At 39.8% G+C, this 26,244-nt stretch overlaps 1 protein-coding gene across 2 annotated transcripts in view; it reads left to right on the top strand.

Annotated features, from left to right (window-relative positions):
• GPD2 (glycerol-3-phosphate dehydrogenase 2) overlaps positions 1-26,244 on the top strand; it is a 63,704-nt gene that overhangs the window by 14,307 nt on the left and 23,153 nt on the right. For both annotated transcript variants that reach the window (XM_005153733.3, XM_031053343.2), the window contains exons 2-6: positions 1,242-1,349; positions 9,262-9,433; positions 12,834-12,958; positions 13,991-14,088; positions 15,096-15,259. In XM_005153733.3, coding sequence (XP_005153790.1) covers positions 1,248-1,349; positions 9,262-9,433; positions 12,834-12,958; positions 13,991-14,088; positions 15,096-15,259 — 661 coding nt within the window. In that variant the 5' untranslated portion in view covers positions 1,242-1,247. The remainder of the gene's footprint in view (positions 1-1,241; positions 1,350-9,261; positions 9,434-12,833; positions 12,959-13,990; positions 14,089-15,095; positions 15,260-26,244) is intronic.

The following is a 26,244-nucleotide window of genomic DNA, read 5'->3' as shown; positions in this document are numbered from 1 at the left end:
AAGAAGGCTGTACACTGCTGAAAGTGATGGTTTACAACTGGTGCAGACAGCAGCTGTTGAGGGAGGGCTGTGAAGCGTTTGGATAAGGAGGCACTATACTGTCCCGGAGCTGTGCTGGAGCAAAGCAGCAGGCCAGCCTGAGGGACCCAAGCCAGGTATGAGACCCCAGCCAGGCTTCAGGTGAGGCTGCTGGCACCTACCCCTTGCCTGGCTTGGGATGGGAGCCCCTACTGCTCCCTGCTCCTGGCCCCAGCTGGTCCTGTCGTATTGTAAGTCCGCTGGTGTTGGCATGGGGCTGTACACTTGCCACCTTCTGCTTTGAGCCTTAATGGTGATAAATCTCTTCTACGTAGACTAGTGGGTGAATGTGGGGCTTGGGCAAAGATGTCTGCATAACTGGAGGGCTTGAAGTGCTGACAGGAGTCTTTCAAATTTGATGTATGTTGTTTCTAATGTGAGGCGAGCTGCTGCAGTCCTGGGAAGATGGATTAGGTTGTGCCTGCTTAAGATTCAGGTCAGTGCCATGCAAATTTTTCATTCAGTATCTGAACAGTGGGTCTTTCAAGAATTTGCCTGACCCACATAGGGCTAGTTTCAAACCCTCTGTAGCCAGATGATAAAGTTCTGTGCTTATTTCAAGCCACTTAATCTTGTCTGCTGTCTCTGCTGCTGCTGCTTCTCACTGAAGGACCAACTTCCAGACTAGCAGCACATTGCTTATCCGCCATTCCTGCTTAGGACAAGCTTTGCTGGTATAGAGCGAATACAGGGATGGTAATTCCTGGCTGGAAAGCAGGATGGAGTGCTGTGAGGCAAATATGATTGTAGAAATAGTTTGGTGGGATGGGAGGGTAGCTAAAGGTGGTCTTGTCAAGTAGATTGTCCTGTTGTGTGGCCATCTGGCTGATGATGGGGTGTTATTCTGCTGTTACCATGGGATTGTAAGCACTTGTCACATATATGCATATTTAGAGTTTACATCGTGTGTGTGTACTCATATCTACTTGTGCATCTAAATACACTTTTGTTGTTCAGCTTTCACAGCAAATACCAGAGTTCTCTGTCTAGACTTTGTTTAGAAATTATTAGTATTGCAATGAAAATCACTAATTAATATACTGCTACCCTAAATTTCAACTTGTCATGACATTGTCATTAGTTTCTACAAATGATCTATTCTTTGTAGCCTAGATTCTAACATGGTAAAACTGCCTATTAATTTTTATCTTTTTCTCTTACAGTAAAAAATGGCATTTCAGAAGGCAGTGAAAGGAACTGCTCTCATTGGAGGAGGTGCCATAGCAACAGTTTTTGGCCTCTCTCAATTTTCTCAGTATAGAAACAAACACGTAAGTATTAATTATGATTTCTGATAAAATATGAAACTTAAAATCTGTTTGAGCGTATGTTAGGCTTATGCAGATAGTTTTGTTTGGGAAGAAATGCCAAGAGGCTCCCAGCTTGGTTTGGTTGGTGCTAATCTGGAGGATGGCATTAACAATAGTTTGCTGTTATAGGTCTTTAACCAGTGGGGAAGTGGGATTGTTGTAAATTGTTTTTCTTGTTTAAAAAATTACCTTTGTGTACTACTCTGGATTTTACTTGGATACAGGAGGAGTGGAAACCTCCACCGAAGTGTAAGCACTAAGTAGAGTTTGGATAGTATTTTCAAACTTGTGAAACCAACAGCAGTACCTCAGTAAATCTCAGCTTTAAACCAGTCATAGTACCAGCTCTTATTCGGTTCAGAAAGGTGAAGGCTATTTGAGGGTAGGATCTGTGCCACAGAAGTCAGTGGTGAGGCTCCTGTTGCTTTTGGTGGGCGTCAGCTTCTATCTAGGTGGACACAATCAGACACTGGTAAGCTCAAAGCACTTTTCAGTGCTCTCTTCCAGGTAGCTAAGGCAAAGGCAGAATAAATTGCCCAAGCAGTGAAGGGTAACATTGGAGACTTGCTGTTAAGGTAGTGATAGCAGGAAGAGGTGCAGTAGATATCTACTCTTATTGATTCTTGCTGTCATAGAAAACAGGCTTCATTGGCGTATCTTCTTCTCACAGCAGACTCAGAGTCACCATGCTCTTTTATCTTGCTTCTCAATGCAGAAGCCAAGGAGAAATTGGTAAAAGGAACATGAGTTGTGAACTGGTTTTAGGCAGAGCTGGTGTGAATCAACAACTACTCTTTGTTTTAAAGAAATAAATCCTTCTTGTTTTAACACAGTTGTGCTGTGATTTAAAGTTTTGTAAAATAACCACATCTAGACTTAGTAGATGAGTTTAAGGGAACACGTCTTCTTCTCTGGCATTAAATGTGGGCTGTGAGGCCAACATCTTGCAGTTGGCCGGAAATATTCGCAATCAGTGTTCAGTAAAATGATTGAAGTAGGTGTAGTCAGAGCTGTGGTCTGATTTGCTTCAGTCTAGCTTTGGAAAAAGCTTAAGCCCAAGAAATACCTCATTCTTCCTTTGAGATGGTATCAGTGTGAGCAGCTAGGTGAGCAGGTGCTTGTTTCATGTGGTGCTTTCTGCTTCTCACCTTAGAAACATAATCAGTCACTTCTTCATCTAGACAAGCTGTTACTCTGTGAACTGCTTTAGTTACCACACGTTTACTATAAGTTGCCATTCAAATTGGGCAAACTGAAGATAGGAACAGAAGTGGATCTTAATGGTCTAGTTGAAGGTAAAACAGTGGGTAATGAGAGGGAATCTTCACCGAGCTCCGTGAAGGTGTGTATGATGTCTGAATAAATGATACTCCAAAGCTTCTGACTGTTTCTATGGGGAGGAGTAACAGCAGCTGAGGTATTAGTAAAGCAAATGAGATGAGTCATGTCTGAGGAACTTAGCTGGAAAGCGGATAAGACAGGATCTTTATGGCTTCAGATAGTGTTGCAGAAAATAAAACTTCGCATTTAAAGTGAGCTTCTTGTTGGGCTGCCTGTCTTGCACCTAGATGACAATACTGCTTCTAACTCTCTGGAGTCTTTAGCACAGGATTTTACAGTCTGGCTTCATTACTATCAGAAATGGCATCTTCAGATTTTAGGACTGCTTAATAAGGGGAGTTGGAAGGGAAAGCTGATCTGGATAGCTCACTCATATATGCAGTACTCCAGAATTCAGGGCATTCCCATTTTCTAGGAATTGGATGGCCATTGTAAATTTCCAGAGATGGATTAAACTCCAGAGTTTTACAGAAGGGAATTTAGTCTCAAAATGAAATAACTGCTTGTCCCCCAGTTTCTAAACCTATTGCGTTGGATCAGCCTACAAAGGATCTGAAAATTTCCAGCATATGTGTAAGCAAATGGATCTGTCAAGTGAACAGCATGTTGTTTTCATGTTGTACTAACTTGCACATTTCCCACGTGATATCCCTTAAAGCCTCTGCCTTAAACACCTAATATAGGGCAGCAGGTGGAACATAACTGGAGGGATTGACACAAAGGAGGACAGTCCATTTGTTGTGTTGACATATCTAAGCTGTGGGCATGTCCCCTAGCCCAAGTGTCCTCTTTTTAATAATGCCTGCCAATCAAAGATATGCTAGGGCAAAGATCTTGTCTTCCTTTGCCAGAAGAGGATATTGCCCCAAGATGTGCACTAATTAGCTACACATTGTAGAAAAGCTGTTGTTATTTCAAGAACAGAATCCATCACATAGTAAGACAGAAATAAAATGCTCACTTTTTTTACCCACATTCATATTGCTTCACTCAGTGACTGGGTGTCTGTGCTGTGGCTAGAGTCTTGGAATTAGGGGCACCCAGTTATGGAATAATTGCCTTGGCAGGCTAATAATCCTGAACATACAGGCTAGTTGATATGTCTGATTTTGTTTTCCACGTTTACCCAGCTGGTGGTTAATGTTTCTATGAAATTTGGCTGTCCCAGATAACTCCGAGGGAGAAGCTGAAGGATAGTAAAGTTCTGGCTCTTGAGAAAGGGTAAAAGGTCATTTGGACTTGTTAGTCGAGCATACTAGTGAGTGATTTGCCTACTAAAAGGGATAAGGGTTGGTAATTTCTGATGCTGAAATTTAAGTTGCCCTTGCTAGATTTGAGAGTCAGAATGTGCCTACTAGGAGAACGGCGTAGTTAGCCTTGTCTGTGTGTAAACAGCTGTAAAGTATTTACACCTTGGAAATAAAACACTCCATAATTAGGATCTATTCTGGTTTTCAACATTTTTAACCCACTTTATTTTTCTGCTCACACACATGTATGCTGACATTTTGGAGCATGCTTCTGCAACAGCAGTTGAGATGATATAACGGGAGAATACATATCTATGTATGCAGTATGTGGGCATACAAGGGGTTTAGTAAATTGCCCTTACCTTGTGCTGGGTTTTTGGAGTTCCTGCTGAGCAAGGGAGGATGGGAACATGTGGTGACATAACAGAACTGTTAGGTGAATTTAATGCATAAGCTGATAGATGAATATTGCATTTCTGTGTCTTTTATAGTAACCTTGTCACTGGGATGTTTACTGAATTAATAATGCTATGTGTAAGGGAATAAGTAGGAGTGACACTTAATTCAAGCAAAACCTCTTTCAGTCAACACACAGGAGTGGTTCTTTCATATGGAATAACCATTTCCCTTAAGGAAGCTGGTCAAGCTTTCTGTGCAGTCTTACTGTGGAGGATACATGCATAACTGACAAGGAGGCTTTTGGTTAGATAAAAAAGAAAAATCCTTTTCCAGAGAAAAGGAGGCAGTTGGAGAACTCTTCATGGCAAGTAGTGCAGAGATCTGAGAAAGCTAGTCCTTCCTAAACTGTTTTTGGGTAAAGCAGAAGTTAGACTCTTACATCTTTTTCGGTTCCCACTGTAAATGGGTTTAATCTTAGACCATACAGGAGCTGTTGAAATCCATATGTGCTACATTAACACCTAGTCATGAGCTCCTGAAGGGAACTGCATCTCAGATGGAGTTGGACCCCTCTGAGATCACTGGCTGTATACATAATTGATTAATTTGGCCTCAAATATTCAGACACCTGTATGGCAAGTGTGACACAGCCAGTCTTTGCTGGCTGTTTCACCCGGGCTTCTAATGCTAAAGGTGGTGGAGAAATGGAAAGACCAGTTTCTCTTGTTTCCTTCAGGTCCTGACTGCATTACTATATTCTTGCTTTTTGTGCCTTTATTTTAATGCATCAAGCCAAATGGGCTACTAATTGATGTGATGCAGGTATTCCTTGATGTGCCAAGTCTGAACTGGAGATGAGGGGTTTTAATTTTATTTTCTTTTTCCACTCCCACACCCCTGTAATCATTAAGACAAAAGCAGTGCTTCGTTTTGGGGGTGTAAGAGACCCCCTTCTCTTCCTAACAAGGCCCACCAGGCAATCCTGCTCTCTTTCTGGTGTGTAAGTGCATTGGTGGTCAGTATGAATTGCTCATCAAAGTGAATCCAATCGAGTGTGATAATATGATAATGCATTGGGGCCTGCTTTGGGGGGTTTTTAATTACATTTTTTTATGAATAAGGATGATGAATTTGACTCTGCAAACCTACCTGGAGATTTACATTAGCCAATTAACAAGAACGCTTGCTTATGGATTACTAGATCACTTTATAACTTTATGATTAAATTCAAACTGCCAAACCAAATTTCGTCTCACTAAGAGTGTAATCAAAACCATTCAAGGAACTCTTGCCTGAGAAATTGTAGATATAAACAGCAATTGCTTATTTCAGTAAACATGCTTGTTCACTGCCAAACTAATCACGTTATTGCAGATGGAATCCCTGTATGCAGCTTTTCTTCGCTCTCACATTTAATTGACAGCAAGATGAATCATATCTATATCAATTCCTGGTGCGTTAATCACTGCTTGTATTTCAGCACTAATCTTTATCCTCTTGCTATGCCAGTGGCTGGCTGCTTGGGACTTTGGTCTGTGCTTTACTATAAGGTATTTGTTGTAAATAATGTGCTTAAAAATCAGAACAAAAATTACAGTCAAAACCAAATTATTCTAGCACTTCTTGAACTCTGAATTTTGTTTTTCTTGTGTTCTCTTATCTTCCTGAAGTTGCACACTTTTAAAATGGGCATTTGTTTTGCAGAAGGTGGCATGTCTGGAAATGTTTTTGAGATGGGGAGTTTCACTTTCTCAAAGCTCATGAAAGTTGAGAGTATGTAGCTGACTTGTTCTGCCAAAACACATGCAAGGCGAAACTGCGGATGGTTTTGGTCTTCACCATTTCTTCCTTGTCACTGTTGTCTCCAAGTTACAGGGTGATATTTAGGGAAGCTGGGACATTGGCATCAGCTGTCTCTGTGCTCTTGTAATGATGCAGCACTAAAAAGCACGCTTAATGCCACAGCTTACCAAGGTAAAAACAGGGACTATGGAGGAAGCTGGGCAGTAGCATTTGCTATGCAACCCAGAAAGCTGCAGCGTTGTTGCAGTTTCAGGCGTTAAAGGGGAAAAACCTTTCATGCGCTGCTTTCTTACTCGCTTCCGAGGGGGAGGTTGCACAGAGCCGCCACTGGAGGCAGTCAGAGGGGTCACTGCAAACCACTGCAGGCACACAGGTGCCAGAGGGTCTTCGTTATAGCCACCAAGGAGGGAGTGAAGACAGGAATGGCAGGATCCTCTCAGTGTCTCCCTCCTCCTATCTGTCACTCCCTGGGAAACTGCATTCTGGAACCACATTTGTGTGCTATACTTTAGGGATATACAAGTTTCTACCATATTTTGGAAGATGTGAAAGGTTTTAGCACTGCTAGGGATGAGTAGGCTGGGAAAGAGCACAGCAGGAGACAAAAGTAGCTGGGAAAGTGAAGAATTCATTGGTCAGAAGAATAACATGGAAGCTGAATTTCTTTGAAGGGCCAAAACTTTGTGCCTTCTGTAGTGATCTTTGTTAGGTGCCATATGTTAGTGTAAACCTGTGAGAGTGAGGGGAAACTATAATTGGGAGGCTCATCAAGATTCACCTCTGCTTTGCTTTGACTCAACCTCTCTGCTGTCTGTGTGTGTCTTGTAATTTCTTGAACTCCTGGGGCTGGCAGCGCGTCTGTCTCTATTTGAGGGTTGTGGTGGGTTTAAACAAGCTTCTAATTAGGAGACCTTTCGTTACTAATTTGTAGTCAGGGACTAAGCCTGGTTGAGTGCTTGGTGTGGCCGCACATGCGCCTGGAGGTGAGCCTGTGCCCAGGCACCTTCTGGGCTGGGCTTCAGGACTGTCTGGGCTGGAGAGGACCCCAGTGGGACTGCAGGCACCATGACATGGAAAAGTCAGTGGTGGTACTAGAGTTTGGGTTGTAATTTGCCAAACTCTGGTTGTTTTAAATCTGCTTTTGCTATTTTCTGGGAAAGCATCAGTCCTTAACACGAAGCAAAGCACTCTTTCTCTCGTCCAGCTTTCCTATTGATTGAATTATAACACATGTGCATTGAAAGTGGTTGCTGCTATCTGAAGTAACCTGTATGAACTACTTATGTTATAGTCAATATAATTTATGATTACAGGATGAATTTGAACATAATTAACTTTTGAGTATGCATTTCCTGTAGATGTGGCTACTAGTTATTATTTTCAGTTGTATAGTAGTGATAACAACATTGAGGAAGAATGTGTTTCAATCATAATAATGCTGAAGAATGAGGAAATAATTTTGAACAAGAGTATTTAGGTTGCATGCACCATATAATCTGAACTCAGGCTTCTTGTGTATGGCTGGACTGGTTGTTCATTTACAGTGGATGTGTTGCGAGAGGCACTTTTACCCTTCCCCCGCAAGGTCTGCTGACAGAGCTCTGTGACACCTGGTGAATTGGTTGCTAAAGAGGAACTGTATTGCTTGGGTGACTGCTACCAGGACCTGTTCAGCTGTGCATATGAGCAGATGGTGGCAAGAGACTGCCTTACCCTTTGTTAGTCAGGCTGTTTTCCTATGGCAGGTGTATATTCCCTCCCCACTGCACATGCCAGGGAAGGTGGCTGGAGTTCCTAAAACTTGGAGGTGGTGGGTTATCTTAGCAGAGAGCTTTTTGTCACCACAGTGACCTGGGAGTGTCTCTCCAGGAGACACAACGTGGGCCAAGCAACCATAAAACACTGAGACAGTACCTGTGCTGGTGTGTTTGCAGCATGGGACTGGGTTTAGGGGCTGTTCCATGGGAATTGTAATTCACTGTTAACCGTGCAATAGGCAATAACTGAACAACTTCACGAAGGAATGCTTGGAAATGTAAACTTAATTGAGAGAGCTTGCATGTTGTAAGAAGTGTATGGAAAAAGATTAGACAAAGAGATTGGTTTAGATGATAGTAAGAAAGTACTATTTTGTCACTTGAATTTGTATAAGTTTACAGAGATGGTGCTCATAACATAGGTTAAGAAATATATGATCATTAATAGGGACTCAGGATTCCTGTGGCTGTAAAGGTTTTCAGAAGACACTTTAAATTCATATTATCAGAAGGCAGCCTTCAGAAACTGATTAAGACCTTAAAATTTAAACCCTAGTCCATGTTAGTTGACTGAGCAAGCATGGCAGCCTTTCTCACCACCGTCACTAAATGGAGAGCAGCTGTGGCTCCGGAAGTGTCAGGCAGAGGACTAGAGACATTATCAAAGCCATTGTAATAAAATCTGAACTTCTCTGGAAACTGCCACATTACCAGGTTTTGTCACCTTAAGGACAGTTGTATTTTACCCTGCTGTAGGACATAAGTTTCTTTGCTTAGAAGCTTTTCAAAAAGGATATGGAAACAGTGTTTCTTTGGTGTTTCAATAACACTATTTCACAACAAACCACATAGTCTCATGAACCTGATAAAATTTGAGCTTAGTTTAATGCCACTGTATAAGTAATCAATTTTGAAATATAAAATGTACATTCAACTTGAAGTCCTTTGCTTTGATGTTTTTTAGGTAGTCAGTTGGGAGCCTAACCATGAGTCTGTTTATTAAACTGCTTCATGAGCATGCTGTAACACTTGACAGAGGACAATTCCTAGAAACATTAATATAGGTAGTAGCCCTTGACTACAGCTTTATATTGAAGCAAGCAAGATGAAGTCGATGTGTGCTAGCACTTTATGGGTGTAATACTGTTTGTTGCTCCATAATGTTTCAAGACAATATTTTTGTTAAATATAGGTGAAGCAACTGAAAATATTTATAACGTTTATAGTTATAGGAGATGCTGTGATTTGGTTCTGTGTATGTGTGCACGTGTGTGTGTATACAGAATAAATACAGATCCTCATGTGTGGTTTTAATCTTTGTAGGGTACCTTTGTGAATGTTCAGGCTGCAGAAGCTGTGCCTGTTCCAATGAAGAGTCATCTCCCCACAAGAGAGCAACAAATTTCGGCACTGCAGACCACAAGCGAATTTGATGTCCTTGTTATAGGCGGAGGAGCAACAGGATGTGGCTGTGCTTTAGATGCAGTCACTAGAGGTAAGGCTAGAAAATGTAGTTGTATTCTTATTCTTGGATTACACAGTTTGAAATAAGTTTATCAAATTGGCTTTTCAGAAGTACTCGGAGATAGAGATGGTATACTCTGAGTGCTTGCTTATAAACAGTCTTTGCTCAGAAGCTAAAATAAATTAAAAAATAACTGCATTTTGTTTTTTTCAGCAGTCTTTGTCTAGGTGTTTATATGCAGTTGTCTAATGTACTGGATGATGTTCGTTGGTTTCTCATTCTCTGTTGCTCCTTGTTTAGTGGGTTCACATTTCGCTTGTTTGTACAAGAAAAATTTGCAGCAAAAAGAATGAAAGACTTTCACAGAGCTTTTAGCAACAGTTTTTAAAGGGCCAAGCATGATTTCTATATGGAGCACAGTGGCTCTGCAGCTTGTATTTCTTATAACATGAGATACTTCTGCTAATGCTTTGTAGCTGCTTAGTACATGACAGGTTTGGAGAATTCTGTTTTGATTTTTAGTGAAAGATACTAGCACCATTCAGTCTGAAGGTACTGGTGGAATCTGTGCTCCAGTTTCCCCTTTTTGGGGATTAGCTGTGTAACTGTTGCTAGAAGCAACAAAATTTATTTTAACTTTACATGTAGCCTTAACGTAGGGAAGGCTCAAGGTGAAATGAGTTTAAGCTAATGCTTTTCACCTGACTTGTGCAGGAAGTCGAAAATGTGTGTGGTGACAGTTGGTGCAACATCTGCACATCTACTGGGCCCTGTAGTTTGTGCAGTTGGGTGGACATGTGAAAAGCCCTGTTCAGGGGTTGAAAAAGCAGGACACTAATGCCCACTCTGTCTGTGTCATCCACCTCACACACTAACTTTGAAATTGGTCAGCAAGTTCAACCAGATTTGGCAGTTTTCAAAGAGAATAAGTCATTTCTTAAGTTTTAATGAAAGACAAATCTTCAGATATGGAGAGGAGCGTGCATGGGTACTGGGGCTGTAGCATCAACTCCCATTCTACTAAAATGCTGCATTCCCCCAAAGTAATGTATTTTTATTTGAAAAGCTATGTAAAAGATTTTTTTGAGAAAAGCGTGTCTGAGAACACATTCTCTTGATTGTCATTTCCAGGACAGTGAGCCAATGAGAGAGAGAACCAAATTTCCTTAGTTTCTGTGTTTGTAGATCTTGTTTGTGGGTTTTGAACTAAAATTGAAAAACAAAAATGCAGTATAAAATATAGTAGATAGTCATAACATTTTTCAGGTTCTTTAACCTGTATATATACCTCAGAATAAAGAGGCAAGATCTAACACCTTCTGTGTTTTGTAGTTTGATTTGCAAAATACTTGTCCAGAAGGTGTGACCATTTTGAGATGGGTAAAGAAGGAAGGTGTGCACCATTGGCAGGATAAACAACCAGATTTGAGTTTGTAGTTGGTTGGTTGTTTTTTTTGTCCTGTATATTATTAAATATAACTTGGGATATTTTCACTTCTGCCTCAGCTATATTGTGGAAGATGCAATTGTAAAGTGTACAGAAATTGTTATAGTTGATCTTTGTTTATCCTTTTACCAGATAGTCTGATTATATCAGTAGACTTCTGAAGTGTGAAATATTCCTAGGCATTTGGTTAATGAATTGTGTATTGTTGCTGTTCATTCATGGAACTTGCTCTTTTATTATGTTTGCTTCACTTAACAACAAATTTTGCTTTTCATGTGTTTGATATATCTTCGCCAAATTATTTCTGATTGTATCCATTAATCTTCAGTCACATTTGACAAAAATAAATTACTCTGATCTTTAGAAGTTACCAGTAATAATTAAATTTTTTTAAGGACACAAAAGTTTTGGGCGACCAAAAGATGTTAAAATGTGCGTTCACCAACCAGTAGCATGCAACATCCCTCAAGGAGGATGAAAAAAAGACCCAGGGAATAACTTCTAGAGCAGATGATGCTCCCTTTCTTGGGTATTTATTGTCATGCTGTTGCTGTTTGGTAGCAATATCACTGAATTTAATATAATTCTTTTTCCTTGCCTACTTACCTCGAAAATTCTGCCAGTGATACAGGGAGTCTGTTACACCAACATCTATAACACAGATTGTCCTTCCACATGTGTTTTAAGTGAAAGATTGTCATGCACTTATCCTGGTGTGCTTATCTTGGTTGTGTTTTCTTACGTTGGATATTGGAAGTCAGTGGTGGGTGTCTTGTAGGTATGTGCCAAAGGATGTGACCGTTGTCTGTATCTTACCATTAAATGACATCTGTTAATCATCTCTTTGCTGCCACTCTTCCTATAACTAAACTTCCATCACATAACCTGATGTCTGTCTCCTTCATGAAGAGGGTGCCAGCACTTACAGTATTGGGGTGTATAGTTTCATAGCGATTTCAGTATGGAGCAATATGCCTTCACCCGTGAAAGCTTTTTCCTGGCCTTCAGGGTGACTGGGAACACGACGTGTGCAACAAACATGCAAACAAACATGCCAGCAGCATTCCAAGTGTTTGATGCAATAAGCTTGATACTGTTTGGTTATGAAGCACTTTGTGTTCCAGATTTGTGTGAACGTCTGTGAGCCATGTGTTACCCCCTGCTTGAGCTGGTCAAACTGCCAGTGCTGGCTGATGCCAGGGAATATGCTCACATTGTTTTGAGTAAATGTTTTTCTGAAATACTTGGTGATATCTTGCAACTCATGTTTTGTGTATGTGTACCCTTTGCATATGTAATGCCTAAAAGGAGGATGTCTGTGTGCTGTATGAGCACTGTAGTATCTGCAGAGTAAACTATAGCTGAATTTGCTTCTTCATTTTGCTACACTTCCTAGGTAAGCTACTATATTTCATATTAAACCTTATCAGACTGTTTCATGAGAATAGCAGAATTCTGTGTACGTGGGCATCATGTTCCTTCACTGAACTTTCTCTGACTGGTGAGCGTGCCTATGAGCTGCTCCCCTTTGGTTTTGGGTACCTCTAGCAGACTATAAGTAAGAAGGCAAGGATGACAGTTGCTGCCTCCCTCGTATGACATTTAAGTTGTTAGTGTGACTGGTTTAGAGCTCCCTGCTGCAAAGAGTTAAAAGTATTCATGAAAATATTCTGCTCCTGCCATGAATATGAACTATAATTTGCTTGAGGGAGCATGGCCCCTATAATGTACTGTAATGCCTTTCTATTGTGAAATATCCAGATTTTAATGTGCTTCTGTTTAAGTTCTGTTTTGACTTTTCCCTTAGGAAGGAGGCTAAAATTTTTCATTACAATATAGACAGTGCACTACACTTTGAATACAAATTTATCCATGTACAGAGTAATTTTTCTTGTGATTGTCTCTACCCTAGAGAAGTGTCTTTAATGAATTACATACAAATTGTGTAATTTAAGAAGTTAATTTGGTTTTCTGGTAACACAGGACTAAAAACAGCCCTTCTAGAAAGAGATGATTTCTCATCAGGGACCAGCAGCAGGAGTACTAAATTGATCCATGGTGGAGTGAGATATCTTCAGAAGGCCATCATGAAGTTGGATTTTGAGCAGGTAATTGTTTATGCTGGTTGTTAAGCAAAAATTGCCAGTAGATACTTCCCCTATCCCAATTATATCCAAGTCTTTTTATTTTTTTAATACTTGACTGTTTTATTCTCCAGCCACCATGTATAGAAAGTGCTTTCTTCAGTTGAGCTTCCCAGACTAGGGAAATTGGTGCTCCTGCCTTTTGCTAAATTGTTTTATGGGCAATCTAATTGCCATAGCTTGTAGACTGTGTATAGTTTGGGGAAGGCAGGCAGAGACAGGGCTGGTTTCAGAATAAAAAGAGCATCCTACCTGTCATGATTAGAATTTTGGGGAGTGAGTGAGTGATTGTCCTGTTTATTTTGAAATGGGAAAAGAAAATATGGTAAATGAGTGATTTATTTTGGAATGTGGAAAGAAAATGGGTAAATGAGTGAGTATATATAAATGGTTTTATGTATTCTTGTGGAAGCATGATATTGTTTTGATAAATTGATTGATCTACTCATTGAAACCTCTGTGACCTAAAGTATGTTTTGATGGTTATAATACTGCTACAGAAACAGTGACTTGATAGGGAAAAATATATAAAACATGGAGCTACAGAAATTAACCTTGTTTTTGCCAAAGAATAACTTAATATTGATTCATATTGATTGATTTGGAGAAGAACACTTTTGCATTTGCAACTCAGCGTTAGTATGAGATTTAACTGTGGGAATGTTCCACAAGATCTACTTTGGAATGAGTTCTAGCCCTACTCATGTGCCTCCTGCCCATAGTTAGTAGTAACACAGCTTTAATGCACTTTATGTTCAGATGAAAAATTACTCAGCTGACCCACCAAGACACCAAAACGAAACTAGTAGAACTTAATTTTCTTGGGAAATAGTTTCCTTAACTTTCAAATTTTTCAGCAAATCTCAGTGTGGTTTTGAAAGAACAGTAAGGATTTTGGGAGTTCTTTGCTTTGATAAACAGTTTCTTATTAAATGTTGCATATGGAAACAAAACTGAGTAACATGGAATTTGCATGTGCACTTGTGTTTTTTTCAGTACAAGATGGTGAAAGAAGCACTTGAGGAGCGTGCAAATCTGCTTGAAATAGCTCCTCACCTATCATCTCCTTTGCCAATAATGCTGCCTGTTTACAAGTAAGCTCTGCTATAATACCACTCCTTTACCATTGCTTTTCACAAGCAAGCTATTTCCTTGGAGAAGTTTCTGGGCGCCTCTTTCCAAGGATGTATTTAAACCTGTCACAGGCTTTGTCCTTCAGGAGGTGAGATACTACCATATTGTAGAAGCATGAAATTTTCTCACAGAACGAAGCAGCTATTCTAGCTGCCTAGTAACCCTTCTTGGACTTGAGCTGTTTGCTGCATTCCTGCCACTCTGCAGGGAGGGGAAGGGGGGTGCTTGTAGGTGGAACAGACTCTCATTCCCAGTATGTTTTTTGCTGTTCTTTCTAGTACATCCTTGTCTTCAACACAGGCTGTCTTAGCATTCTTAGTAATGTGTTGTTTAGTTCATGCAACCAGCAGTGCTCAATGTAGTAATTCTGTGCACTTGCCTTCTACAGCACATGACAGGTCGATGTTGACGGGATAGTTTTCTTCTGCTACAAGAAAGAGACTAAGTGATTTGGGTTAGGTTTTCAGATCTGTAAGAACAGTTACTGTAACAGGCTATTTGGAGCAGTGAGTGTTTGCTGAATGATCTGTCTTTGTAGAGGGGCTCATAATAGCTGGAGCTCATGTCAGCCAGCAGTTGACTGCATTTATTTGGTCATGTTTGTGCAGGAGGCATTAGCCAAGATGGGCATTTAAGGAACCCCTTCAGCTTGACGATCAGCCAGGGTCTCCCCTGGACACATAGCTTTAATATCTCACCCCACACTGAAGTACATAAAGCCAGTTTGTGATTATAATTCTAGGATAAATAAAGCCTTGAGTCTGCTTAACTAACTGCAGAGAATAGATAGTTGAAACCACTAACAAACTATAAGTAAGTTCTTGCGTATTTGCATGATACTGCAATATCATGAACTTTTTGATGGTACAAAGCAAAACTGGAATAATACAACATACTGTGTTACAAGTGTGTGCATGCACTTTATTTCACTTCATGGGGAATTTTTTTTTGTCGTTGTTTCCTGCAGATGGTGGCAATTGCCATACTACTGGTTTGGAATAAAATTATATGACCTTGTAGCAGGAAGTCAGTGTCTGAAAAGTAGTTATGTCCTTAGCAAGTCAAGAGCCTTGGAACATTTCCCAATGCTACGCAAAGACGAGCTTGTTGGAGCTATTGTCTACTATGACGGTATGTTGCCCTTTTGTGCTTTCATTATTACATTACTCTGTGTTTTGAGAGGGGAGAAACAGAAGTATGCAACTACAGATCACATACGTTGGCTTTTTAAAGGGAAGAACAACTTGAAGGATTCAGTGTGCCTCTCATAAGCATTGATTTGGTAGATAAATTGTTTTTATGACAGTAACTTACTGGATGTAGGGGAAAATATATTAGCTTTCTTGGCTGGTAGATATAGTGATACGTGAAAGTGTTCTAGTGTTTGGTTGGTTCCCCACAGCTTTGCAGCTGTGCATGATTTTGCAGTACACTTCTGAGGTATTGTAAGACAAGAAAATGTTAAATGGTTTGCTATAGCACTTTCACTGTGCAAATAACTCCAACCCTGTCGGGATGATGTGGCTGCTGGTTCTGGTTTTTGACTGCATTGGATTCTTTTGTATCACCACTAGAACTGGGTTGCTGCAAAGGCAGCATTCATTGTAATTATAATCAAATACTAGAGATAGTTATAAGACATGAGTGCTTTCTGTGAAAACCCTTTTAAATAAAGGGTTATAAATTCATAGAGGAAAAAATGCCTCCAGCTTAAGTTATTTAATCTGTTTTATCTGCTGGTTTTAGGTATGTTTGTGTTTAACACTTACACAAATTCAGTGTCTGAGTGGAAGAAAATAAAGATGCTTTCTCCAAGTAATTTTGTGTTCATTCAAAATAGAATGATGATTTAATAGAAGTCATTGCGGTCATCTAGAAATAGCAATTTACATGTTTGAAAGTGTTCATGTGTTCACATTTGGAAAGAGTGTCACTCTTGTTTGTAATGCAAGAAGCGTCAGGAAGCTTTTTTTGCCTTGTTCTGTGAAGTAAGTCTGGACATCAGTCCCTGGCATAGCTGTGTGGCAACAGATGCCGTAGGGGATCTACCCAGCAAAGAGCTGAGCTCATTATCTTCAGGCTTCACAGAGATACGAGACAGTCTGAAATGAAATTGGAGAAGGTTTAGTTGGCTTACTTGACAGAAACTTTGCTTCCCTGGAATATTAGCACTTGTGTTGAGGTAGAGGTGCCTTGAGCTTTATCCAAATTGCTGTAACTTTTTATAAGAGCAAGTAGTGACAGAGTGTCATGGTTTAATGACTTTAAACTGATAGAGGAGAGATGTCGATTAGATATTATGAAGAAGCTCTTTACTACGAGGGTGGTGCACTTGCACAGGTTGCCTAGAGAAGCTGTGGCTGTCCCATCCCTGGTAGTGTTCAAGGCCAGGTTGAACAGGGCTTTGAGCAACCTGGTCTAGTGGAGGGTGTTTCTGCCCATGGCAGGGGGGTTGAATAAGGTGATCTTTAACCCAAATCATTCTGTGATTCTATGATCTTAATAGTTTCTAATGTCATGCAAGTTACATCTCCAAACAGTATTTAAAAAGCACTGAAATTGCACACATTCTAAATGTTGGAAAGCTCACTGCTGAAGCTGGAGAACCAGGGTACCTGATCATAATTGCTTTCTTGCTGTACTTGGTCATGTTGGCCTGTCTCACAGGTGGAGTATCTTTTCTTTACAGCAGACTTTTATCTGTTTCACAGTGTGTTTTTAATTGGATTGGTATTCCTCCTTCTCCAGTCATCTTCCACTTCCCTTCCAAGACAGAGTTTGGTAAAACTTTCTTGGTAATGGGCCCAGCTAGGTAATATCAAAACGTCAAATGTGTTCAGGATAGGGCAAAAAGCCATGGATTTCTTGCAGGCTTGGAGGAACTTTCAGAAGAATAAATAGCTTAAATACTGATTTACTTCAGTAGTGCTATGGTTCTAGTTAGTTTTACTTGGAGATGTAGTTTCTGACCTTTTGGCAGTCAGAAAGGTCTTCACACAAAATTGACTATAAAGGTAGTTCTTTTCCCTTTTTAGAACTGCATTTACACTATTCATCAGCTTATCAATAGGGGCTTTTGTACTGGGAAGAGGTAGGAAGGACTCTTGAAACGCACTGGAGACGTATTTATACGGCTTCTGGTGAAAGTGTATGTTGATAATTTCAAGTTGTCTCATACAGAGCCCAGCAGAATAGAAAAAAAATATATATATGTGTGGCATCAGATATGTGTAGATTCTTGTTTGGAAGGAGGGCGAGATTTAAAGGATGGACTTGATTTTTACTTATCTCTGATGGAAAGTGCATATTCTCCACCCAATTTTTAAGGTCTAGAGGAAATAAGAGATTATTTAGGAGCAAAATTTGGTATAGGTTTATGTGGTATTTTTTTGTATACTGTAGCAAGAGCTGCTGTAAATAGCATACAGAGAAATAATTCAGATTTATTTTTTCATTATCATAACTATCAAACGTAACTTAAAACAGTCTAAGGGATCCCAAGAGCATGCAAGAACGAAGTGGTTCTCTAAATGGTAATTACACTTCCCATAAGAGCACTGTGACTTGAAATCTATTTATAATCTATTGAAGTTTTTTCTGATTAAATAAATAGTTTGTATGTATCATAGCTATTTTCTACCCCAGCATTCCAAAGATACGCATTTACAAGACAGTATTAAAATTAGTCTTCAGGTTTCTTGGACAAATAATTATTTTAAACAGTGTTGGAATAAATCTAAAAAATTCAGCATCAATATAGCATGTGATCTTTTAGTGGAAAATGTCTGTACAGTAATACAGCACAAAGTTCTGCATGCCTGAGGGATATCTCTGATGGGTTTGTTGCCTTCCCAAGGAATAAGAAACAAATGCACAAGCTGCATATTGTAAACAAAGTGTAAAATAAAATTAAAGAAAAAAGGAGAAAAAAGGAAATGTACCAATTATTGAAGAACAGTTTAGTGGAGAAAGAAGGTAGCATAATTACTCCATTCATTCATCAAGTTTCATGAAATTGGGCAAAGACTTTTGATGATTCTTCCTCAGAAGAAGAGCAGCAATGCTAGCAGGACTTTCTGGATAAATTTGGTGAGAGAAGCAGAAATAGACTTGAAGCTTGTGAGTTTATAATACACATTTGTGTGCTTTGAGGCTGAACCTAGTCCAGAAGAAAAACTTTCCAGCTACAGTGTTAAATCAATTCTTATCTTGCCCCGTCTTGGAACTAACTGAGGAATGGAGGACAAAAGGAGAAGGAAATTAAACTTAAAATAGAGAAGGGAATTATAAGATTTAATTAAACTCCTTTTAGGCCTTTCAGAAGTATTAGTCATAAAATAGGGCATTAAATAATGCTAAAAAGTGTCTTAAAGTAAGTTATATCTTTATTTTCTTTGCCCATCCGTTTGCCATTTTCCCTAAATAAATAAATTGGCCTTTTAGGAGTGGAGCATCCTAACTGATCTGTATGTGCAGTTACATGTAATTTTATCTTGCTTTATTGCTTTTCTTTATTCCTGTCTCTGCCATGTTTTCTTTGTATCTGTAGTTGCTAGTAACACTTACTAGCAGTGTCTCACTGTTAGGTGTGTTGGTCGCCACCACCAAAGATGATCTTAAGGTCCTTTCCAACCCTAACTATTCTATGATTCCAATTAAAAGCATTCATTATTTCAGTTACTTTTTAATTTTATAAAATCACCTGTCCAGTAATGACTTACTGGTGGCAATGTGTTTTTGCAGAGGAAAGATCAGCTCTTTTCTTTGGTTTGTAATTGTTGATCAAACTAGTGGCATGTCAGATAATCCATTATTCATGAATATATTTTGTTCTGAAATGTTGCTGTGGTCTTAATTATATTTTAAAAATTGTTTATACAGGCTAAAAAAAAAAAAAAGGTACGTTATAAATGTTGAAATTACCAGCACTAGCAAATCACAGGCTTTACCAGGGGCTATTCTTGCTCTGTCTGGGCATCGGGAAACTAAAGCATATGTTGGATGTTAGCCTGGGTGTACACAATGTGTCCTATTTATTCAAGGTTTCCTTTGAAGCTACAACTTACAAGTTTGTTTCTTAGGGGTACATGTCAGACTTCATTTAGCATTTGTTGGTATTAGGATACTCCTGAATAGCAAAAAGGCAACATTTTGGGGGAACAGCGTGGCTGCTATCTGAGCAGTGATCTGTCAGTTCCACTTAGGTAGCTCAAGGAAAATGGAGAAGAGGCACTGTGGAGACGCTGGGCTGAGAGCTCAAGATCATAGGCAGAATTATTTTAAAGCACTTTAAATGGAAGAATTAATCTCCATTTAAATTATATATAGCTCATGATGTTCAGAACCAGGAAAAACATTAAAGGAGAGATCTAACTGGCCAGAATATTTCAAGTTGAAGCATTTAGAAATTCTAAGTGGTGCAGTTCTTTTTAAGATGCATTATTTTTCTATCTCTAGGTCCTTGCAGACTTTATTAATGCACTTTGCCTTGCAAGATGAGCCTTTACATGTGTAAGGAAAATTTGTCTTCTGTAATCGGTCATGAATTTGAGATTTTTAGAGCTTTGTTGACCCTGTTCTTTGAATTTACTGCTATTTTCCAAAAAGTAGTAATTAACATATACTACTTCTGTGACTGTCTTGCCGCATCAAGGTGTATTATTGTTTAATGTCTTATTCTACATATTTCCAGTGTACTTGCTGACGTGTGAGTAGCTGTTCTTTATATATTGCATTCTTAGTATTTTTTTATATATTCTCTCCTGAAATATTTTAATATGGAGGTTATTTAATGGTTGAAAAAGAAGCTTTGGCAGAGGATTTAGCTTTCCTTGTTTACAGCAAACCCCATGAGAAATCCTTCCCAGGCACACATGTACGCACACAGACACACATACACACAAAAATCAATGCAAAAGAGTAGGGCATTCGTTAAGCTGTCAAAAATGGAATAAATGCCTTTTTTTTTTTTTTTATTTAGGCTCTTGTAGCTATTTTTCCTAGTATTTGAGTGTGTCCTGAATTATGAAATGTTATAGCTTTATAATTCATATTTGACAAATTAATATTTTGAGAGTGTTGAGCTGTAATAGGGGTATTACCCTATTACAGATGCAGACAACTGTATGACTTTTTTCTTTCCTTCCCTGGATATAAAAACTCTTTGACAGTTTGACACTAAAAAGACTTTCTATAGGTGAAATACATGGCTAACCATATTTCTTGGTATTTCAAAACTGAAGCTGGATGAATGAGAGAAGCCTTGCAGGCACACTAACTGTAGGTATAACCTGGAAAATGCTATGTGCATTCTCCATATCCCGTTGCGTTCAAATATGTTTTGTCCCATGTTCTGTGTAATAGAGTTGTATATGAAATCCTGAGCAAAATGGGCAGCCTGCTAAGGGAGGGCTTTGAGAGGTAAGAAGAGCTGCCTCTAGTGGAATGAACATAAAACAGAACGCAGGTCTCTGGCAGAACCTATAGAAGCCATAGGATTCTCCCTTCCTGGCTTTAGTAAACACACTGGTGGAGATCCCTTATAAATGGTGCTTCCCAGTTCTCCCAGAAAATCCACTGGGTCTCTGCTTGTAAAGCTTCTTGGCGCATGGTGGCTCAAGTCACGCGGTGCTGTAGCCATCAGAGCTTTATTATCGTTTTCAAAAGGGATAAAATCAATTGCCTAAAATGGCTCATGTCTTTAACCCAGTTTTGCCTCTGTCAGGGTGCAGCTGCAGCAGCGGCCCTGCAGGAGCGGCCCTTTGCTCCTAACAAAAGGGACCATGCATCCACAGCGCTCCTCTTCCTTGTGCTGGAGGCATCCTTCCCAAAAGCATGGCGATGATAACTGCAGCTCCTGCTGTACCTGTAACAATTTAATTGTGTAAGTCAGCCCAGTCAAGCATCCCCAGCTCATGACTGGGAGACATGAAATTCATTGTCATTATTGTCCCTGTCATTTTGGATCATTATATCCTGCTGCAGAATTTTCCTCACTCCAGTGCTTTCTTACCTCCAGGAAGCAGGGATTATGGCTGAGGTTGGGGTGGGGGCAGGACTGTGAACTACATTTACCTCAGGGGAGCCACAGATTAAATTGGCTTTGCTTTCTGACTTGCTGGATTCATCTGTTTGTACGCTGTGGGTTTAAGGTTGGAAATGATGAATATTCTAGTGAATTCTGTGTCTCTCTTTTCTTTTTTTTAATGCTCATGTAAGCAAAGGATGGATTTCATGTCCCTTAAGAAGTGAATGGGGAATAATTCTTCAGATCATGTTACCTAAAAGATTTAAGATTATTCCTGAGCAAAATGACATTATTTGCACATTGTGCCACAAACATCTGAGTGTTCCCCAGTGTGTCATGGCTTTTAGGGGAAAGACTCCACCGAAGCATGTAACTCTGCTGTAATTTATATGTGTGCATTTTATGTGAACTTAATAGTCGGTCATTAGTTAATATGTACTCTGTTCCGTACTGCCAGTATGATTATCTGTGTATTGAAGAAAAATGGATTATGGGATGCCTGTCCATCATGTTGCTCCTTCCTCTGCTCTGGTGGCTGTCCCTGTGTCTGTCATCATATGGGTCAGGAAGGGTTGACAGGGTGCGCATTGCTCATCTTCCTTGCCATGCTCTTCCTCTGTCATCAGCAGTTCACCTCGCCCTGCACCTCATGGCCTGTTTCTCTAACCCCTCATGCTCTGGTTTCTCTAGGTGTAGGGGAGAATTATCTCAAAGCATGGCTGCTCTTTGGGTGGGGTGGATCCCTCCATCAGTAGTAGCCATGTCCCCTGCCTGCTTGGTGCATGGGGTGTCTGCTGGCTCGCACCCAACTGCTTCTCCTGGGCATGTGCAACATGCTGCATCCCTGTCCTTGGGAACAGTATGGCCTCTCATCAGCTCTGGCATGGTAGTCCATCCCTCCCATGACTGCTGTTCCCCGCTGGTCCCTCTAGCCCTGGCTGCTTTCCACTAGGTCATGCAGTGGAGGTCAGCATCCCACATGCTTGACACAACATGCAGTAGCTGCTAAACCCATCACTGCTTCAGTTAGGCTTAAAAAATAGCTACTGTGGTGTGCAGCACACGGTTTGCACCAAATCTGATTTTGTCCCAAATTAAGCTGTTAGTGTGAGGGTTGGGAGTGCTAGTCTCCTCTGATGCCACATGGGTCCATGATAAGCTGTGTTGCCATCATCCTGTTTTTCTGGTGCAGTGGCACAGCCACAGCAGAGCTGCCGTGACAGTTGCTCATGGTGACATTTTAGCGCAGTTTCCATAAACTGACAGTGACAATGTTTAGTTTCATTTTAACACTGTGCTTTTACTTACCCTGACATTGCAATATGATTGTAGTGACAGGTTGAAGGCTGATACAAAGAAGTGGGGAACAACATAATTATAAAGCAGTAGCACAGAGCAATAATTTCAAATTTTGTCTCTCACTTGATGTGCCTGGATATGGTGTCTTATTTTTCATTCTGGTATCTTAGTTTCAATACAGCTTTTAGCATCTGCACTGTAACTTGGCAGTAGACTTGATTAGGCATTCTCAGACTATTGTGATTTTATTTTTTTTAAAAAGCTTGTAAGAGTTTCCTGTCTCTTATGTTACTTGTTTTCTTGTAACTCTGTATGTAAGTTGGAACATGTACTTTCATTTCCTAATCTTCACTGTGATCTTCTTTGGTTTTATACATACATGCAATTTGTTTAGTCATAAGTTCCTCTATTCCTTTAATCTTGCCATATGGAAGAAGTCTTGATCTGAAGTTTCATAAGTTCATCTTGTAAAACAGTGGTGTTGGTGTCCTGGGTGGTCTCTGCAGCGTGTGCCCAAGCTGTGCGTGTTAAGGTTTGATAAATGTGGCTGTTGTTGGTAAATGGGTATTAGCTCTTTCAGACCCTTGACGAGTAGAACCTTGAAGTTGGATGCCGCTGGTTACCTTTACACCTCTGACACTCACAGGAATACAGAAGTTTATTTCTTGTGGTCTAAGCTGGTGCTAAATGGAGGAAGTGAGAAATTATTAAAAGTTACTTCTACTGGATTATTTAAACTTGATGTGTCAAATCTGAGTTTGAATCTGATAAAATACTTGTGAGAAGACCAAAGTCAAAGCTTTCCTTTTCATTACAGCTCCTACAAAACAAAGGCTGTGAAAATACATTCATTTTAGGGCAGAGCTCAAATAACTAGAATATGTGGGGTGAGTGGATTTTTCCGGTGCCTATTTAGATGTGTGTAATTCTTCCCATCTGATTGGGCCATGTTTCAGCAGCACAGATAACACAGTGGAAAGCAGAAATCAAATGATACATGATTTGTATGAGACACATTAACAGTCTGGTGTGATATCACTGGGTTGTTACATGTGGGTGTGATAGAACTGAGTCAGCTGAGTCAGAGCGCTCGTCCCCCGGAAGCAGGCCAAGAACAAATGGCATGCGTGCTACGTATCTGAGGAAGTCTGTCAGCTTTCGGCAAATTTTTGATTTCAAATTTGGAGAGCAAGAAATAGTCCAGGTCTGAGGGCATTCTGAATGACTTGTGACTTAGGAGTCAAATTTGATGTTTACCCCTGAACATTCTACTACCAACATATTGTACTTATGTTTGGGGGAAAAGAACTTGCTGAGCTCTTTCTCAGAGAAGTCTGGAGCAATTCTGAGTCACTCCAGCTGATTCATAATGCCTAAACTTGGCTATAACTGATTACCCTATGTACAGCAGATGTTGAGTTCCTGTTTTAATGCTTGTAATAAAACTGTTCATGCAATTAGGCATTTATTTAAAAATTAGAGGATGCGGGCAGGCATGGTAACTTAGTTATGTAGAGTGATGTATAATTATCACTCATCAACCTTAAATTAGGTGAGGTTTTGGTGAGGTTTGTATAGACACAACAAGAAAACTTTCATGTACATGAAACTGATTTTGCATATTGCTTTTCTTTGCTGTGAGCCTGCAGTTATCTAGTGCAAGGCTGACAGAAGTATATTACATGGGTATAGGAATATACTTGCAAATATTTTTTAGAATATCAGTGTTTCTGGGGACAGTGGGTGTCATTATTGTGGTGATCCAATAACATCCCCATCTTGATGCTGGGGACAGATTGTTGGCTATGTTCCAAATCCAAGGGACTGCCTTGTGAGGTGCAGGTAAGTACTGTAGTTCAGTAAGTGGAGCTTGCTAGCTGAGTAAAGGAGTAACGTAAACGCAAGAGATTAATTTGCAAGTATTTGCTGCCTTAATCACCCCTGCTTCTTAAAACAATTTAAAAAAAACAACCCCTGTTTATTTGTATAATAGGGATATAATATTGTGACCATGATGTGAGCCTGGTTGTCTCATTCAGGTATTTCTTTTAATGTATTTTTCCTTTCAAAAGAAGCCTGGTAGGTGGTTCCGTGAAAAGATTTGTCCTCTTGAGAAAGTTCATTAAGACTGTCATATACCTTCTTGAATGGCTAATTTCCATTTGCCATTAAAGTTGACCTCCACAGCAATAGCTAGATATGCCTAATCAGAAAAGACTGTAAATTGAGAAAAGATGAGAAGATTTTAATGTATGTTGCAGGGACCAGGCTGTTTTTTAAAGCAAGAAGTATGCTACTCACATAGTAGAGCTATACTGTTGCAGCATGAGCCAGGTGTCTTTCGGGTCATCATCGCAGTGTTTATGTGCATTGTTGGTACATGACTGCTTGTTGGGCAGCAGATATACTCAGTAGCAAAGGGCTAGTTCTTAACATAAAAAGATTAACATGAACAAAAGTTACGCTCTTAGGACTAAAAGAGTTTCCCGCTTCTTAAAAAGTAAATAAATAAAATGCAGTAACTAGCTACTCAGTGCTGATTGTCTTCAACTGAATAGAGTTGAAGAGGAGGAAGCAGGAATTGGTATGAAAGTGACAGGAGTCAGAGTATGACAGAGGACAGAATATACCAGAACTGCCAGAGTGCCTTATTAATTCAGTGGCTTTCACACAACTCTACTGAATCAGTCACAAACAAATTTCTAAGTCTGTGGGCTTTGTTACCACTACTGGCTGTGGTTCAGCATTGATAAAAATAAAATTGAATGTACACTATGTGCACTCTGTGGGAGGATTCTTTTAGTGCCAACGGAAACATTGTCTGTTCCTCTTTGAAGAAATACAACATTTGCTACTAAGGAATGAAAATAGAATTTTCCTAAATTACACACACACACAATAAAGAAATTATAAACCAAATGGCATCACTGTTGGTCTTAACATGATGTAGGACACACTTATACAAAATGTCTTCAGTGGTATGGCTTCTAAGAATAAGGTGTCTTCTTGGTTTTTGTTTTTTTTTTTTAAGAGGATTTAATGATAATTTAGTGAAAGCACTTAGGCCAGTGTTTTAATAAAAGCTAGCTTGACTGTCCTTAATAAAAATTAAAGCCTTACTCTATTATTACTATATTATGGGCAGATGACAATAATGAATAACAAGATGGATGATTCTTTAATTTGTTTGAAATATCTTAAAGGGTTTAAACATCCTTTTGAGAGGTATCCTGGGAGGAGCTGTAAAGAACACTCAGCATGTTCATCAGTTGCCTCTTGCATGCTTTTTCGAAGGATACGTTTTGCGCCACCATTGAGATGTGTCCAGCTGACAGCTGATGTGTGCACAGCGCACAGCAAACAAGTGCTCTCCAAACTAGCCTCCAGCAACAGTTCTGCACAAATACAGGACAGGGTGTTTGCGAACATCTATTGTGGTGAAGGTCATAATTAGAATTTCACTGTATTGCCTACAGGTTAGTTATGAGATCTTCAGGAGCTTACTCATTTATGGAAAAAGACACAAAATTAATTGGGCTTACTCATTTTGTTATAACTTCCTGACTTATGACATGGTGTCATGAAGTGGTTATCTCCGCTAGGAAGGGGCAGTCATTGTTTTCGTTGCTTTGCTTTGGGGCACTAGTGCCTGGTGTGGAGGATGATGGATGCAAAGATATCTTTAGGTGGGTAATCCAAGATCTCCCATGCAAGCTCTTGGTTACCTAACCATTTACCACAAAACTACAGCTTGGGTTTCCTGGGCATCTTCTCAAGGTGGTAACAGTGC

This window comes from Melopsittacus undulatus, chromosome 4 (genome assembly GCF_012275295.1).
Source record: "Melopsittacus undulatus isolate bMelUnd1 chromosome 4, bMelUnd1.mat.Z, whole genome shotgun sequence".
NCBI classification, from domain to species: domain Eukaryota; kingdom Metazoa; phylum Chordata; class Aves; order Psittaciformes; family Psittaculidae; genus Melopsittacus; species Melopsittacus undulatus.
The sequence above is the reverse complement of the archived record's forward strand: the minus strand, read 5'-3'. Positions and strand labels throughout refer to the sequence as shown.